The 17111-nt window shown below is 37.3% G+C and overlaps 1 protein-coding gene across 1 annotated transcript in view; it reads right to left on the bottom strand.

Annotated features, from left to right (window-relative positions):
- Window positions 1-11222, bottom strand: part of LOC129220411 (uncharacterized) — a 45951-nt gene extending 34729 nt beyond the window's left edge. The window contains exon 1 of the mRNA XM_054854831.1: window positions 11120-11222. Coding sequence (XP_054710806.1) covers window positions 11120-11171 — 52 coding nt within the window. The 5' untranslated portion in view covers window positions 11172-11222. The remainder of the gene's footprint in view (window positions 1-11119) is intronic.
- Between the last annotated feature and the right edge of the window lie 5889 nt (window positions 11223-17111).

Raw genomic sequence — 17111 nt, 5'->3', positions numbered from 1 at the left:
AAGATTTTTTTGCTATTATTAGCTTTTAATTAAATATATGAACAGTCATGTGCGGGACAAAATGGCCCCTTTTTTCGTAAAATGGCCCTAATACATAAATAGATTTTAAACAGATTTACTTAATAAGGATGTAACAAACATTGTTATTAGTTTTTAAGAACTATTGTTAATTTAATGCATTCGCGCCACTATTGAAATTCTCCTACGCCCCTCTAGGATACGCGTCTCCCAGGATGAGAACCATAGATGTTTTTAATATGAATTAAAACATAAAACATGAATCTGTTGATCAAGTTAAATTTTTATTTTCACCAATTAAATTTTTAGAATTGCGGTGATAGATAAGCATTGAGTTAGTTGAGGATTTTTTATGCTTTTCCTGCATATTGTTTTGTCTATTTGAAATCGTATTTAAACATCAGTTTGGCGGATCCTGGTTAGTTTGTGTTGAGTTTCATTTTTTCTTCAATTGTTTGCTAAAACGTAAATTTTTTTTAAACTTTAAATATTTAAATTTAAGTCTATATTTGTTATTCGTTTTTTAAAAGATTCTTTACTTTCTCTGGCCGTGGGCCCCTCAAGTGTTGTGACCCCCCCCCCCACACACACACTACGGGGACTGCTGGTGAGTAGATCCGGCCTGTGAGTGTTTCGCTTATTTCAATGTGACTCTGCTTAATTCAGAGGCTAACACACATATGCAAAAGTTGGAATCCCTAAAAACTAATAAATGCAAGATCAGGGTCGTGCCCGGAAGACGGGGGGGGGGAGGGGGGCGAGCCAGAATTGAGTCAAGATTTTTAAAATGAGGGGTAAAATATATGTAGAGTCGTGGGGGATTAACAATCTGGAGGGGCTCGTAAAAGTCATTTGTAACGGACCCTAAAATTTCTGTGCACGCCCATGTGCAAGATGCGTCCGTATCCGCAAACCGGATATTAACCTTTCCATCTCATCGGCGGTCAGGCATCAGGCAGTGGGCACTTATCTTTGTCTAAACAGGCTGAGTACGTACGAAATACACGACACCGTTCTTAAAGATAAAGAAAAAACAATTATTTTCATCACAAGTTAGAATTTTGGAGGTATTAAACGGTATGGAAACTTCTTAATTTGAAGTTCCCCGTTAGATAACCATTTTTTTTTTTTTTCCTCAAAACGGGACATCAGAATTTTTAGGCACCTGCATGTGTGTATTTAAAAATAACGGTAATTAAAAAAATTGCTTTTTTAACGAAGTTTATGACAAACACAAAACTGACAAGACAAAAACAAAAATGAACATTTACTGTCTGTTCTCGAACTCCGCGACTAGCAGCTACGAACGGTTCCAATTGAAAAAAAAGGGGTGATGGTTTAAGGAAGCGCACTTCCCGATGCATTCGGGTCATTCCATGGGAAATGAGCAAATCAGCTGTGGCTGACATGTCACAGATTTCAATGAAAATTTTTATTGAGGTAAATCATGCATATTGTTACAAATCCTGTAAATAGTAATTGTAGTAACGTAACCTGTAAATAGTTTCCCGTAATGAATATACAACCCCTTTTCATTCGGCTAAAGTATACGACCCCCTATTTTCTTTTCTTTTCATTGATAAAATTTGATAACGGTCTACGCATTTCGAAAAGAGGTAAGAATGTTGTGGAAAATTCTTCGATGTTTATAAAAGCGTCCTGCGTGATAAAGAGGGGAGTTTTTCGATTGAGATTTCGAACGGTGAGCGTATTTGCTCTGTTTATTGCGAGGCATTTCGCTGCGTTGTTTTCGTATTTGGAAGTAAATACGTGTGTAAACGTTGAATTTACGGTGTTGTGTGATAATTGCTTAATTGCTGATGAATAATTTAGCAGTTGTTAACGATTTCTCCTGTACATAGTGTAAATAAAACTCCTGTGTTTTTATCAAGAACTGTGTCTTCATTTCAAGAAAGTGGAAGTCGCACCGAATCCGTTACAATTTGGCGCCCAACGTGGGGCTTCTTCTGGACTTTCTTGGAGTAAGTGTGACTTTGGACATTTTTTTCATAAAGACTTTTTTTTGAATTAGGACTTTATTTTTATGGTGATTACTCGCGCAATGGATGAACATATAAAACAACTTCTTGACGCAATCACCTCTGTGAAGAGTGATATGGCGGCTAATCAAGAACAATTAAAAAGTGACTTGACTGCAAGTTTTACAGCTAATCAAGAACAATTAAAAAGTGACTTGACTGCAAGTTTTACAGCTAATCAAGATCAATTAAAAAATGATATGGCGGCTATTTAAAACCAATTGAAAAGTGATTTAACGGTGCTGAAAAATGACCTAGTTTCTAACCAAGAGGAAATTAAAAACGATCTTACTTCGGTAAAGACTGTGATGGAAAATAAATTTAATGAGATAGAGCATCGAGTTGATGCTATTGAAGGAAAGTTTGAGGCAGTTGAAGGCCGATTCATCGCAGTGGAAAATAAAATCGAAGAGAAATTTGAAGAAAAATTAAGTTCCGTTGAAGGCCGATGCAATGCTGTAGAAAATAAACTGGAAGAAGAAGATAGAAAATTTCATCAACTTAAAGAAGACATCTTTAAAGACCTGGAAAGGAGATTGGCGACCGCGGAAAGCAGCTCTGTACAGTATGGCGCTCCCACATCGGTTGCTCGACCGTCCATTAAACTTGCCACATTTGATGGGAAAACTTCGTGGCAGGTTTACAAAACTCAGTTCATGATAGTGGCGGAAGCGAACGGATGGGACTCTGCTACCAAGGCCTGCCATCTTGCAGCATCCCTGAGAGGTGACGCAGCGGACATTCTTCAGACCCTTCCGGACGGCCAGCGCCTGGATTTCGCCGCCCTCACATCTGCGTTGGAGCTTCGCTTCGGTGAGAAGTGCCAGAAAGATTTCAGCCGACTCCAGTTGAAGTCCCGTTTCCAGAAAACCGGGGAAACCCTGCAAGAGCTAGCGGCGGACGTCGAGAGACTGTCTCATCTTGCTTTTTACGACTGTCCTGCGGATGTTCGAGACAACCTGGCACTCAACTACTACATCGACGGGGTTCGAGATCCGGAAATCCAGAAAGCTCTACGGATGGCGGATGTCAAAGACTTGAATTCTGCTGTTGTGTATGCGATGAGATACGAGGCCGCCCAAGAAGCAACCCGTGTGGATTGCCATCTAATCCGGGCTCAGGAAGCTGATGAGTCTGATTCCAGGTCGTCCCACCTCGCTGAACTTGAGAGACAACTCGGTGACTTGGCAAGACATCTGAGCAGCATAACAGCCCAAAAGAAACATGAGCAGAAGTGCTGGAAATGCGGTAGTGAAGGACACCTGCGAAGGAGTTGTCTGGATCGCCAAGCTACGCGAGGGAAGGAAATCACCACCACCAGAGCTCTGCAGATTTCCTCTTCTAGAATGAAAAGTCCATCACTGCCACTGTGGCAGTGATGGACTTTTCATTTACGCACATGTAAATGGGAACCCCTGCAGACTGATTGTTGACACTGGAGCCAATGTGACAATCATTAGGACAGATGTGGCTCGTGAATTTGGATTGAAACTGCTGTGGACATCGCCACGCGTAAGTCTCCAGACTGTGACAGGCGACAAAATTGAGATTGAGGGTAAAGTGGACTTGGAAATAGTGTTTGGGAATGCCACCTACCATCATACGGCATTCGTCGCTAATATCACGGACCCCTTCATTCTCGGATTGGACTTTTTGAAGAAATATGACTTCACTCTCGACTTCAAGACTAATGAGCTGCACTCGATGAGAGAAGACATAGCCGTTTTCCCTGCAGAAAGTGATGTAAAATCCGCTCATAAAATAATAGCCCAAACAGATTTATCGATTCCCTCAAGGTCAGAATCATTAATACCTGGCTCCCTTGAAGAAAGCAATAGTTTTCGATTTGGACTCATTGAATAACCTAACCTAAGCAATAGCCCCAAAGGAGTGCTGGTGGCATCTACACTTGTGGACCTTTCTAAGGATGTAATTCCTGTGAGAGTCGCCAACGTGAGTGAAAGGCCAAGGAATATCCGAAAAGGTGAAGTGTTGGCAACTTGTACTCCAGTAAACTGCATCATTAGAAGAATCAATTCCCCCGAGACTGTGTCTTCTGACTCCTTGACATCGAAGTTAATTGGGAGTGCGCCATTATCGAAAGATCAAAGAACTGCTGCGGAACAATTGGTGGAGGACTTCAAGCATCTGTTTTCATCTACATCGGAGGATGTGGGCAGGACGAATTTAACGCAGCATAGGATCTACACTGGAGAACACCTCCCTATTAAACAGCATCCAAGACGACTACCGTTCGCCAAGAAGGAAGAGGTTGAGACCCTCCTGAAAGAGATGAAGGAGAACGATGTAATCGAACCGTCATCCAGTCCTTGGGCCTCTCCCATCGTCTTGGTCCGAAAGAAAGATGGCTCCACCAGATTTTGTGTCGATTACCGACGGCTGAATGAAATCACCAAGAAAGACAGTTAGCCTCTTCCACGGATAGACGACACCTTGGACACTCTTTCCGGACACAAGTGGTTTTCGACCCTGGACTTAAAGAGCGGCTACTGGCAGGTTGAGATACACCCTGATGACCGAGAAAAGACAGCGTTTACAATTGGACAAGGCTTATGGGAGTTTAAAGTGATGCCCTTCGACCTCTGCAATGCACCAGCTACGTTCGAGCGTCTTATGGAGACAGTGTTAAGAGGACTTTCCTACGAATCCTGTCTGGTCTACTTCGACGATATCATCATCGTGGGACGCAGTTTCGAAGAACATCTGGCAAATCTTAGGAAGGTGCTGCAAAAGCTTAAGGAAGCCAATCTGAAGTTAAGCCCGTCCAAATGTAATTTGTTCCGCCGGGAAGTGAACTACCTTGGTCACATCATCTCTTCTGAAGGTGTACAAACCGATCCAGAAAAGGTATCTGCGGTCAAGAGTTGGAGTCGTCCCGAAAACATCCATCAGCTGCGAAGTTTCCTGGGGCTCTGCACGTACTACAGGAAGTTTGTAAAGGGTTTTTCCAACATTGCACGACCTTTGCATAAGCTGACGGAGAACAAGCAAAAGTTTGAATGGTCCAAGGAATGCGAAGATGCATTTCTACGACTGAAGGAGGCTTTAACATCAACGCCTATCCTCGCATATCCTCAGCCTGAAAAATCCTTCATCCTGGACACTGATGCGAGCAACGAGGGCATTGGAGCTGTTTTATCCCAAGAAATTGACGACAATGAACATGTCATCGCTTACTGGAGCAAATGCTTATCAAAGTCGGAGCGAAATTACTGCGTCACCAGAAAGGAGTTACTGGCCATAGTGAAAGCTGTAGAACACTTCCATCATTACCTCTACGGCCGAAAGTTTCTGCTTCGGACAGATCATGCCTCATTAACTTGGCTTTTGAACTTCAAAAATCCGGAAGGTCAGATAGCCAGATGGATACAGCGGCTCCAGGAATATGACATGGAGATCAAGCATCGAAAAGGATTATCTCACGGTAATGCTGACGCTTTATCAAGGAGACCCTGTCCTGAGAACTGCCACTATTGTTCCCGAATCGAGAAACAGTATGGAACGATTAGCCCTACCGCCTATCAGGTGACAGTGACTCCAATATCATCAGAACCTGATCCATGGAGTGACGACCAAGTTCGAAAAGATCAACTTGAAGACCCCGACATAAAACCAATTTTGGAGTTCATGGAAAGTGACAGTCGGCGACCTAGCTGGCAGGACGTTTCCATCTTCAGTCCTGCAACAAAAAGATACTGGGCTTTATGGAACTCGCTCCATTTACGGAACGGCGTGCTACACCGAAAATGGGAATCTGACGACGGCAAAACATCTAGGTGGCAGTTACTACTTCCCCGATCAAGGATTTCTGATGTTCTGAAAGAAATACATTGTAGTGCGACTGGAGGACATTTTGGTGTCTTGAAAACCCTCAATAAAGTTCGGGAGCGCTTCTTCTGGAGCAAGGCGAAGGATGATGTGGAGAAGTGGTGCCATTCTTGTGACGCCTGTGCTGCACGTAAAGGACCGAAGAAGAGAAGCAGAGGGAAGCTACATCTGTACAACGTTGGAGCTCCTTTCGAACGGATTGGGATCGACATCCTGGGTCCTCTACCAAGAACTGCTGATGGGAACAAATACATTCTTGTTTCCATCGACTATTTCACCAAATGGCCCGAAGCGTATCCCATTCAAGATCAAGAAGCTACCACCGTAGCAGAGACTCTAGTCCAACATTGGATCTCGAGATATGGAACACCTTTGCAGATTCATTCCGATCAAGGGAGGAATTTCATCTCTGCTGTGTTTAAGGGCCTATGTCAAATTTTCGGAATTGAGAAAACTAGGACAACACCACTACACCCACAATCGGACAGCATGGTGGAGAGATTTAACCGCACAATCCTGAACAATCTCTCGCTTATGGTATCCAGAAATCAACAGGATTGGGACAAGAAGCTACCTTTGTTCCTGCTGGCCTACCGCAGTGCTGTCCATGAGACTACCGGATTTGCCCCATCTCAGATGCTCTTCGGACGAGAGCTTCGGCTACCCTTGTGATCTCGTCTTCGGTCGTCCTCCGGATGCGCCTGCATCGCCTGAGGAGTACATCCAGGATCTCCAGGCCCGGTTGGAAGACGTTCATAACTTCGCACGAGAGCGAATCAACATCGCGGCGGAGAAGATGAAGACCCGATACGACACAAGGTCTACTGGACATGAATTCAACGAAGGCGACAAGGTTTGGTTATGGAATCCCATCCGACGGAAAGGTCTGTCACCCAAATTGCAGTCGCATTGGGATGGACCCTACAAAGTCCTTAACCGACTAAATGACGTCGTAGTGAGGATCCAAAAATCACCTAATGCAAAACCTAGGGTTGTACATTATGATCGGTTAGCCCCATACTATGGCCATAGTTCATGAGTATTACGTAAACAACCATGGTTGATAACATAAAAGTTGTAGATAATTTTTGCTTTTAATGTTTAGTAATATTTCTTGTTATTATTGTGTTTTCTGTATCTGTTAGTTATTATTTAATGTGTGTAATTGTGAACTTGTGATAGAAGTTTGGCACCCTTTCCGGAGATTGTACTGCCCGGGACGTGCAGTCCTTAGGAAGGGGGCAATGTTACAAATCCTGTAAATAGTAATTGTAGTAACGTAACCTGTAAATAGTTTCCCGTAATGAATATACAACCCCTTTTCATTCGGCTAAAGTATACGACCCGCTATTTTCTTTTCTTTTCATTGATAAAATTTGATAACGGTCTACGCATTTCGAGAAGAGGTAAGAATGCTGTGGAAAATTCTTCGATGTTTATAAAAGCGTCCTGCGTGATAAAGAGGGGAGTTTTTCGATTGAGATTTCGAACGGTGAGCGTATTTGCTCTGTTTATTGCGAGGCATTTCGCTGTGTTGTTTTCGTATTTGGAAGTAAATACGTGTGTAAACGTTGAGTTTACGGTGTTGTGTGATAATTGCTTAATTGCTGATGAATAATTTAGCAGTTGTTAACGATTTCTCCTGTACATAGTGTAAATAAAGCTCCTGTGTTTTTATCAAGAACTGTGTCTTCATTTCAAGAAAGTGGAAGTCGCACCGAATCCGTTACAATATCTATGAGAAAATGCAAAGTATGAAAGTTTAAAAACTGTTTGTTGCTTTGTTATTGAAATTAGAAGTTGATGCTTACGCTAAGCCTAAATTTTCAGAGTTCATTGCTGCCAGTTTGTGACTCAATAACTCCATAAGTTATGAACGTACACTTAAGAAATAAATATTTCTGCATTCTATAAACAAATCTCTATTGAGAAAGAGCAAAGTAAAATTTACTCGGATCTTTTTTTGAATCTGGGATATTAACAAAGATTGAAATTTTGCCAATTTACTTCAGATTTTAAATCACTCTTCTAGCTCTTTTAATGAAAACATAACAGTAAAAATGATTCAGATTGAAAAACTATCTATAAGTAACTATCTGCTCTAATTTAGTAACTGTTTATGAATTTCTTAATGGCGAAATTGTACTTAAAAAAATAGAAAATTTCCAAAAATTTCATTTTTTCCTCTATTTCAGATGTTTTTTTGAAAATGAGGGAATGCTCTAAATTTGCTCATTTTTTTTACATAATATATCGAAGTGTCTTTTAGATGCTACTAAATTTTAATCATTGGTATCAGCGTATTTTTGTTACTAGAGTAATTTGAACTAAGGTAAAATTTCATTAGTTACTTCTTTTTATTTTTAAGTTTAGCAAAACTAACCATTTCTTTCGTGTTTCATTTTCTCAAAAGCATGTTTATGAAGTACATGCTGAAATGTACATATTTTTTATTGAAATAAATGTCAGTTTTACTTGTTTTTGTATATTTAGTCGTTTATCTAGTTCTTTGAATTCTCGTTATTTCACATAAGGGTCAATCCATACAGGTTCCACACAGTATAAACTTCTCATTCATGTCCAAATATTTCTAAGTTATCAAATTAAAGTAATTATTTGGAAAATTACAATATGTTTTTTTCAGTATAATGTATTATATAGGGCACAATATACGTAATTTAAGAAGGTGCCATGAAGTTTTTACACTTTTTATTTCTGTTTTAGTGTGTGAATTGACTAGCGAAATTGCTTAATTTCAAAGACCTGTATCTTTTTTACAAACCAAATAAAAAAACAATATGTATAACATGTATAGTACTTGAATGAAATATTCAATTTGCCATGAAATTTTATTTTTAATTCAATCCCCTTTTGGTTTATAGGGGTCTAAAAATGTCATTTTTGTCATTTTTCCGAATTTTGAGGAGCTGTAATCTATAAAGAGAACACAAACACACAGCAACAGTTACATACACTTTTTAGCATGGTTCCGGTGATTAGTTTTTGCCGTATTTCATTTTGTGTTTCCGTCCCCTACGTGAGTTATCCCCCTTTGAAATGAGAAAATTTTTACATTTGATCTTGAACTTTAACCTGTAGCCTTTATTTTAATTATTAACGTACAGCTACGTAACTCAGCATGTAAGAATATCAACTTATGCACTTTAACATCAAAGTGTTAAATTAACTGTCATAAATGTAATTCAAATAGATTTTGGACAAAATGCAAAGGTCTAAAAGTCCCATTTTTGACTACGAAAATCACTTTTGATGACCTCCAAAAAATCAAAGTTGATAGAAAAAATAAAAGAGGTTTTAAATATCTTTTATATGCAGCTTTTAGGGATGTGAATTTCAAAGAAATAAAAATGGTCGAGCGCAACCATCCGTCGAACCTGTATGGAATGACCCTTAAAACAGAAAGAAAATGCTATTTTTCTGAATTTTATTTTGCGTTTCGAAATCAAAAACCAATTTCGGGTTTCTTCAAGCATATAGTAGAAACACAGCTCTATATTCTTGAAAAATTTGAAAGTTGTCTGAATTTTCCCTCATTTGAATTTTTGTGTGTACGTGAAGGGGAAAATCATCATTTTACAAAATGTCACTAAGTTTAAAACTGATTTTGAAGACAAATGAGTTAAAATACAACTTCAAAAGTAAGGTATTTCTTTTATGATACTTAGCACATTATTGGGTATTAATTTCATCAAAGCTAATGCATTCCTTAAAGATTGAGATTAAAAAATAAAATGCTTAATTATGAGAAAATTGAAATATTTTCAGTTTTTGAGACTCGGTTAAAAGTTAACTATAATAACTTTGAAAATTTTACTGATATCAGATTGATTACCCTACTCCATAGATTGCAAAAACATATAACTTTTATGTTTTCATTAAATAGTTAACAAGATACAAGCCTTCAAAAGTGCAACATTTAGCATTTATGAGAATGCTGTTCAATTTGACCAATTTTCAATCGCATGTAACTATTTAAATAAAAATTTTAAGCAAAAATATTTTAGATATTTTTATATAGGCATAAAAGTAACCTGTATACCAAATTTCATAAAAACTGTTACCATGCGGCCACCACTTTTTTGCGAATTTTGCTGATTTCGCATGGAATGACTCATTCAGTTTTTGTTTGCTCGTTACTTCCTTCTTGCTATCACCCCTGTTTTGATAAAATCAGAAGAGACCTAACGCATGCGCAAATTCGAGTAAGGTTTCGCGTTAAAATATCGGACAGTAAAAGAGAAGACCTGACATAATTTTTATGTAGAAGTTTGCTTGAGTATATTTGGTGCTGATTTTATATAAGAATGAAATTCTTGACGAAATTTCATAAATTTAACTTTGAAATCAACACTGCTTTTAAGGACTGCATCTTACAACTGTTTTTTTCCCAATCCACAAACAGGGGCGCCTCGATGAGAGGTCACGAGAGGTCACCGTGATTTTCCGAAAATTTCTTTATTCGGCAAATTTTGTCTGACGATTCAGTAAAATTATCATGATTCGGAAAACTTTGGATTTCTATTCGGCAAAATTATTAACATTCGGCGAAATTTGGAGTTCCATTCGGTAAATGGAGAACTTCCGTCTGCCCAAAAATTTAAGTTTGGGACGTCCCAACTACAAGTTAGTCATAAGCGAAAATATCCTTTCTATGAGTGTTTTAAGCCCGAGAAATCATAAAGTATAGTAATTAACAATGCATGATTTTATTTATGGATATAAAAGTGCTTAAACAACTCTATCCAGCGACTTCGGTTGATGCATTCAGTGCTCTGTTCCAAGGGTGCCCATATGGGGGGGGGGGGCAAGTGGGGACTCAATACCCCCCTTTGAAATTAGAACTTCCTTGCTTTTAGTACTTTTTTCTTTGCAAAAATGTAAAAACATTTCTTCTCCAGCAATTAATGAATAAGTTACTAAAACTGTCAAATTTTAATAACTTAAATCTGTACTGAAATCGATTTCTACGGGGAAAATATCTGAGCCCCCCCCCCTTTAAAATTTTGCATATGAGCGCCCTTGCTCTGTTCTATTCCTTCTGAAAACGAAACATTTTAGAATGTGCGGGAACAACGGGACAGGATACCTGAAGACGGGACTGTCCCGTTCAAAACGAGATGTATGATCACCTTACTCCTACATGAGCTTTCCATCAAATAAATTTAATTTAAAAAAATAACAATGTTGCTCACCATGGGCATAGTAGGCACATAGCACTAAAAGAAGTATTCCAGCACTGTACATTTTTAAAGCATGGAGTACAGTTATCACTTTCAAAAGAAAAACAAAACTCAAATTCAGATTTACCAAAACTTTAAGGTATGAAATGCAAGATTAAATCATGAAAATGTCAGCAATCATTCTTATCTCCAGGTCAGAGTTCGTAGAGGATGATGACCAAAGCACAGATGCTTGATAGAACGACCGTTTAGGAACGTAATGTTTCGATTACCTAAGCAGAGATCTTTCATTGTGACATTTGATAAATTAATTTTATGCGAATAAATTGGGTATGTTGAACTGCTTTTTATCTGATATCGATGTGTACTGAACCGATCTAGTCATTTGAAGGCGGTAGGGTCAACTGGAGGAGGATCAGCGAGTTAGCCTTGGTCTGCAAAAGGCTGTTGTGCTTTTGAAGAAGAAGTAATAAGCGCAGAATTGTCGGATGCGGGGGGGGGGATATTGGATATCATCTAATATTGATAATATATCTTACTTTTGCACTAATTGTTACTTTTGAAAAGTTTATTTATTCAACTATTTGTAGGGTCTGACAAAGATAGGATCTAGGTGTTAAGTCACCCAGGTGACAAAAAAAAAACTTTGCGACTACAATAAGAATTTTTCAATAAGAATTTTTCAGAAGCCATTTTAAACTGTATTTGTCTGAACTATGAGAAATAATTTATCTTGTGCCTAAAAAAACTGTCTGGCTCCTAAGAATTTAGAGTTGTCGGTCTTTAACTATTTTTAACAAATTTGGAACATTCAAAATTGAAGGGTTTGCTGCAAAAAAGAAGTAGCTCCATTTTTAAAATTTATGAACGATCTGCATTAGAGCTGAAAATACCAATCCACAATTTTTCTTCATTATAGTTGAATAGCTCCCCGTTGTTGCTTCTAAGTACAGTTACATAGGAGAAGTCATGAAAATTTTAGAATGTAATTGGTTGTTCTAAGCTTTAATGCAGACCTTTTGAAAATTAAAATTTGGAGCTACAACTTTTTTTTGTAGCAAACTCTTTAACTGCTTCTTAAAAAGAGGATATTAAATAGATATTTTTAAAATCTGGATTAAAAATTTAAAAAAAAAAAACAAACAAACGTGGTTATGCGGGCCCTTAAATATTTGGTCGCTTTAGGCCAGGTCCTCATGGTAAATCAGGCTCGGGGGGGGGTAGTTAAAGAAGGGACAATGAAGTTAAAAGCCTTAAAACGACATCAGAAAACAAAGACATGGATTAAAAGACATCAGGAAAGGAAGCCATATCACATCTGTACTTTTATTAAATGTCTTTTCTTTCATAAACTCATTCATTGAAAAAAGCATTCCTTGTGACCCCGAAACATATTTCGGCAATTTTATTTCAGGTGGAATTTTAAGCGCCATTTAAAAATGTTTTAAATTTTTTGCACTAAATTAAATATTTCAATCGTCAGCGCTTAATTTGCACGGAAGCTCCGCCAGCTCTCACATTTTCATGTGATGTTTCGCATATCAGATGCAATGCAGGTTATTTAAGCTTAAGTTCTACGAAATATAGGACTCCTACACTTCGTAGCTAGAAACTAAGCACTGGTTCGTATGTGTCTTCGACTATATATATATATATATATATATATATATATATATATATATATATATATATTCAGAACTAACTTCGTAATCGTCACATTTGGAGAGTTAAGTTTAGTTTCTTTCCCCGCCTCATTTTAAACTGCCGTCCCCTACCACAATCTTATCTTCCTTCTAATTTCTTTTATCGCCTTGCTCCACATTAGACCCTGCATTGAATGCTCATCTTCCTTATGTTATCACACTTTCCGGTATACGAGGTCTGACCCATAACGCGAACTTGTGCACTCTAGAGGCCATAACGCAGACTATAGACCCGCCCACTGGCATGAGACCCAATGAGCCGTGAATGCTTGGCGGATCGTCGAACTGCGTATGATGCTAACTTGTGTTTAGTGTTTGTCGGAAACTGAAAGTGACGAAATCACGGAGCAACAAAACAATCAGCGTTTGTGAGATCGCATATGACCAAATTTACTCAAGGTGATGGACGAATCTTTCAACATGACAATGCACCTGCACATTCGGCATTGATTGCTCGCTAGATTCTCGCAAAATATTCAATCACTCTCTTTGACCATCCTCCTCATTCACCAGATCTCGGTCCCTGTGACTTTTTCTTATTCCCAAAATGCAAAAATGTGATAAGGAGACATCACTGGGAAGATTTGAACACAAAAGCAAAAAACGATGACAAACTAATAAGCCCCACTGCCAAGGACTTCCAATGGTGCTTTAAACAGTTGAAAAGAAGATGGAATAAGTACATAGTAACGAATGGAGAGTACTTTGGAGGGGACAAAATAGATGTTTGCCTAAATTTTGCAAAACCCAGTTTTTATGACCTCAGTTCGCGCATGCATTGGACAGACCCCATATATTAATTTGAAGAAAAAAACGCAGAAACAAACTTGAAAAAAATCCTTAATTCCCCCTCTCCTAAAAAAGCTCTAAACACTAAACTAAGTAAAAAAATGAAATTATTCATTAATTGTTTAAAAATAACAGCTTTGATCTTAAACATGATAGGAGAACTTTATGCAAGTCGTTTTGTCTTTCTTTCTGTCCCTAGCTTTACTGATAGAATCCGATTGGATGAAATAGTTTTTGTTATAAATCTTCTCTTATTTATTTTGGTTTTGCTTATTTTTTTCAACTTTAGACAGTTTTAATTCTACTCAAAACAACTTAACACTAGGTCCAAGGGGGAAATTTGAATCCTATGTAAATCCTTAGTCAGGTGATTTGCTGATAACTAATTTTATTGAAAAAACACATGGACGACGAAAATGTACAACATAAGTTTTTTTAATTCAATTAATTAAGGGCTGCTTTCTGTACAGTAAAAAACATTTTCATTAACGTTACTTTCCGCCGAAGAAATTCAAAATTCTCACGTTCAAAATCATTTATACAGCAAATCAAATTTTTGCACCAAAAAAATCGAAAAAAGCATCTGAGCATCTTTTCAATTGTTTTGTTCTACGAAATAGAAAAAACGTTAGGAGTGAAAACGAAGTAAACTTCTCCACAGATTTAATTTGCTATCGAAACTAGAGTTTCGACAGCAGTTAAATCTGGTTAAATCTGAGCAGCAGTTAAATCCAGTTTCTGGTCTTTAAAGAGTGGAGGGGGGGGGGGGGCTTAAGTGTAGTTTTCATTCAAGAATTGGCATCTGGACTCTCCCTCAGTATTTTCTCTGAATAGAAATCTAAAGTCAAGTATTTGAATTTTTTAATCTCATAATGGGGGATCATGACCCAGGTATCCACCGCCATCAGGGTTCCCACTCACTTTCAGAAATAAAATATCTGACATTTTTAGTTTTTCCAGAAAAACTCCAGGCATGATTTTTGAATTTGCAGCTTTTTTATAAATCAAAAAACTATGATTTTCTTTGTAACAAATACAAACACAAGCCTTATTAAACATGCATGCACAGTGATTGCAATACTGGTATACCTGTACACCGAATACCGGTATTTCGAGCAATTTTGCAATTTCGTAATACCAGTATTTGCTGAGGTAAAATACCGGTAGTTTCGGTATTAGCTGTAAATAATAAATACAGTCGGAAATCCGTATATCGATCTTCCACATATCGAAATTTTCTATATATCGGAATTCCAGCACGTTTCCATGTTCATTACATAGAAAAATTGTTTCTATATATCGAAAAAATCTCTATATATCGAAATTTTTCTCGAGACATTCGTAGATTCTTTTTTTCCACTTTAGACTGTTTGTCTCATGAAAAATGAAGATTAGGAGAGAATATTGTGTTCACTAAAGGTTGCTATGAAACTCATATGGAATCTGGGGCTGAGAGGTGTGTAGATATGTCGTTGTTCCGTTCTGGAGTTATTAAATTCCGTCAAGTTCATTTCAAATCTTATTGCCATTAACACTGTAAAATCAGTTTCAAGTTATCCCTTTTGTCTGTTGATTTTCATTTTTAGTCTTTTAACTTCAGTAAAAATCATTCAAGTTAAGTAGATTGTGGTTTTTTTCTTTTTCTCTCGATCACATTGTCAAAACGAAAATACCCTAATATTGCGAATCACGTTGATTTGACGAAAAATGAAGATGTGTGAAGACGCAAAAGTGTAATTTCTGTTAAGTTTTCAATTCTTAACTTTTAATCTGATGCTCGTATAAATTAGAAATTGGTTTTCATACACGAAAATGATTTTTAATTTTAATGTTTTAGGAGATTTTATGATATAAACCGATTGTTTCTATATATCGAAATTTCTATATATCAAATTTTTTTCCGGCAATTTGCTACTTCGATGTATGGAGGTCCGATTGTAGTTTCAATTAAAGGGTTTTCAATGTAACTTATTAAATATCTACTTATATTTTTTAATGTACTTTTTTTTCTCATAATAGAAAACCAAAATCAATCTATCGATCTAAAAGTTTAACTTCAAACGCACGAACTATAGAATAACATTAAATAAAAGTAGCGGAAATATTGCAAAATCATGTTGTCAGTTAAGATATTTTTCTTTAATGCAGCAGTAATTAATCCCACAATAGTTACATAAAGTACCTGTTTTTTCTAGTTTCACAAGACTGATTTAAATTAATTGTTACGTTATTCAAACAAAACTGGTAAATTTATCCCCATTATTTGAACATAATATAACTGAATCGATTATTGCAGAAACGGCATCAATTCATGTTCAAAATTGAGTTAGCTGTGGTATTCCCATGCTTGTATGTAGAGACATTGAATAGTGTAGCAAGGAAGTCAATTCTTGTACAACAAAAACCTTTGTTTAGGGGTCACATTTTTCGTTTAGTGCAGAAAGGGCATAAGTCCCGGACTTATGCCCTTTCTGCACTAAATGCGAAGGAAAAAAATAGTACGATGCAATGGCAAGATCATAGAAGAACTAGATTTTTAGGGGTAATGAAGTAAAAACAAATAACTCCTTTGATCTAACATACAGGGTTCATAATCAATTTGGATAAAAAAATTTCCATGGCTTTTTCAAAACTTTTTCGTGACTTCATAAAAATTTTCATGACCTTGTTACACAAAGAGAATAGTACTACTTAATGCCAAATTTGCCAATTTTGGGAAATGGGCATTAGAAAAACTTTTACGTGAGTGCCCCTACCTCATTGGAGCACTTACTAATGATTAAAAAAACATCAGTGCACACTGCAGAAACTAATAAATAATTCTTATTTGTCTTTATCATGTAAATTTAAGTAAAGAAAAAATATAGTGAATGCAAAACACTGATGTTTATATGTCTAACAAATATTTAATAAATAGGGCAGAATAGTAATGAATGGGACAAAAATTGAATGAGTCATTATGAAGTTTCTAATAATAAATTTACTTCATAAAATTATTGTCCTTTAGCCACTGCTTTGAGAGCATTAGAATTCCCCTATTTCTATATTCTATTGCCTGACTTAAGTCTTCATTTTCTAAAGCCTTCAACGAAAAACTCTGATAAATTTAATAATGATTTTTTACAAGTAGAAACGAACTCGGGTGAATTTGAATTACACTTTTTGAGGGGGAGGGGCCAAATCAAAAAAATGCAAGTCCGCTACTACAGAATATAAAATATAAAAAGGGCTGAAAATAATGGTGAATTCAAAATTAGTGATGCCCCCAGTGGCGAATACAAGGGGGGTCATGCGGGTCATGACCCCCTCCCCCAAACCCGCGACAATATATGAATGCTTGCTTGAAAAAAAATTTTTTTTGAATTAAGTTTTTGGGGCATTGCACGAATGGGTGGATACAAGAAAGGGGAAGGGGGGGGTCATGGGGTTGTGACGTCCCCTCCCAATCTGTGACATTGCTTTGCAATATGTTATAAGGTTTATTGAATTTGAGCAGGTAAAATGACCGCATG

The sequence above is a fragment of the Uloborus diversus genome, chromosome 4 (genome assembly GCF_026930045.1).
Source record: "Uloborus diversus isolate 005 chromosome 4, Udiv.v.3.1, whole genome shotgun sequence".
Classification (NCBI taxonomy): domain Eukaryota; kingdom Metazoa; phylum Arthropoda; class Arachnida; order Araneae; family Uloboridae; genus Uloborus; species Uloborus diversus.
Note: the sequence above shows the minus strand (reverse complement) of the source record. Positions and strands in the feature narration are given on the sequence as shown.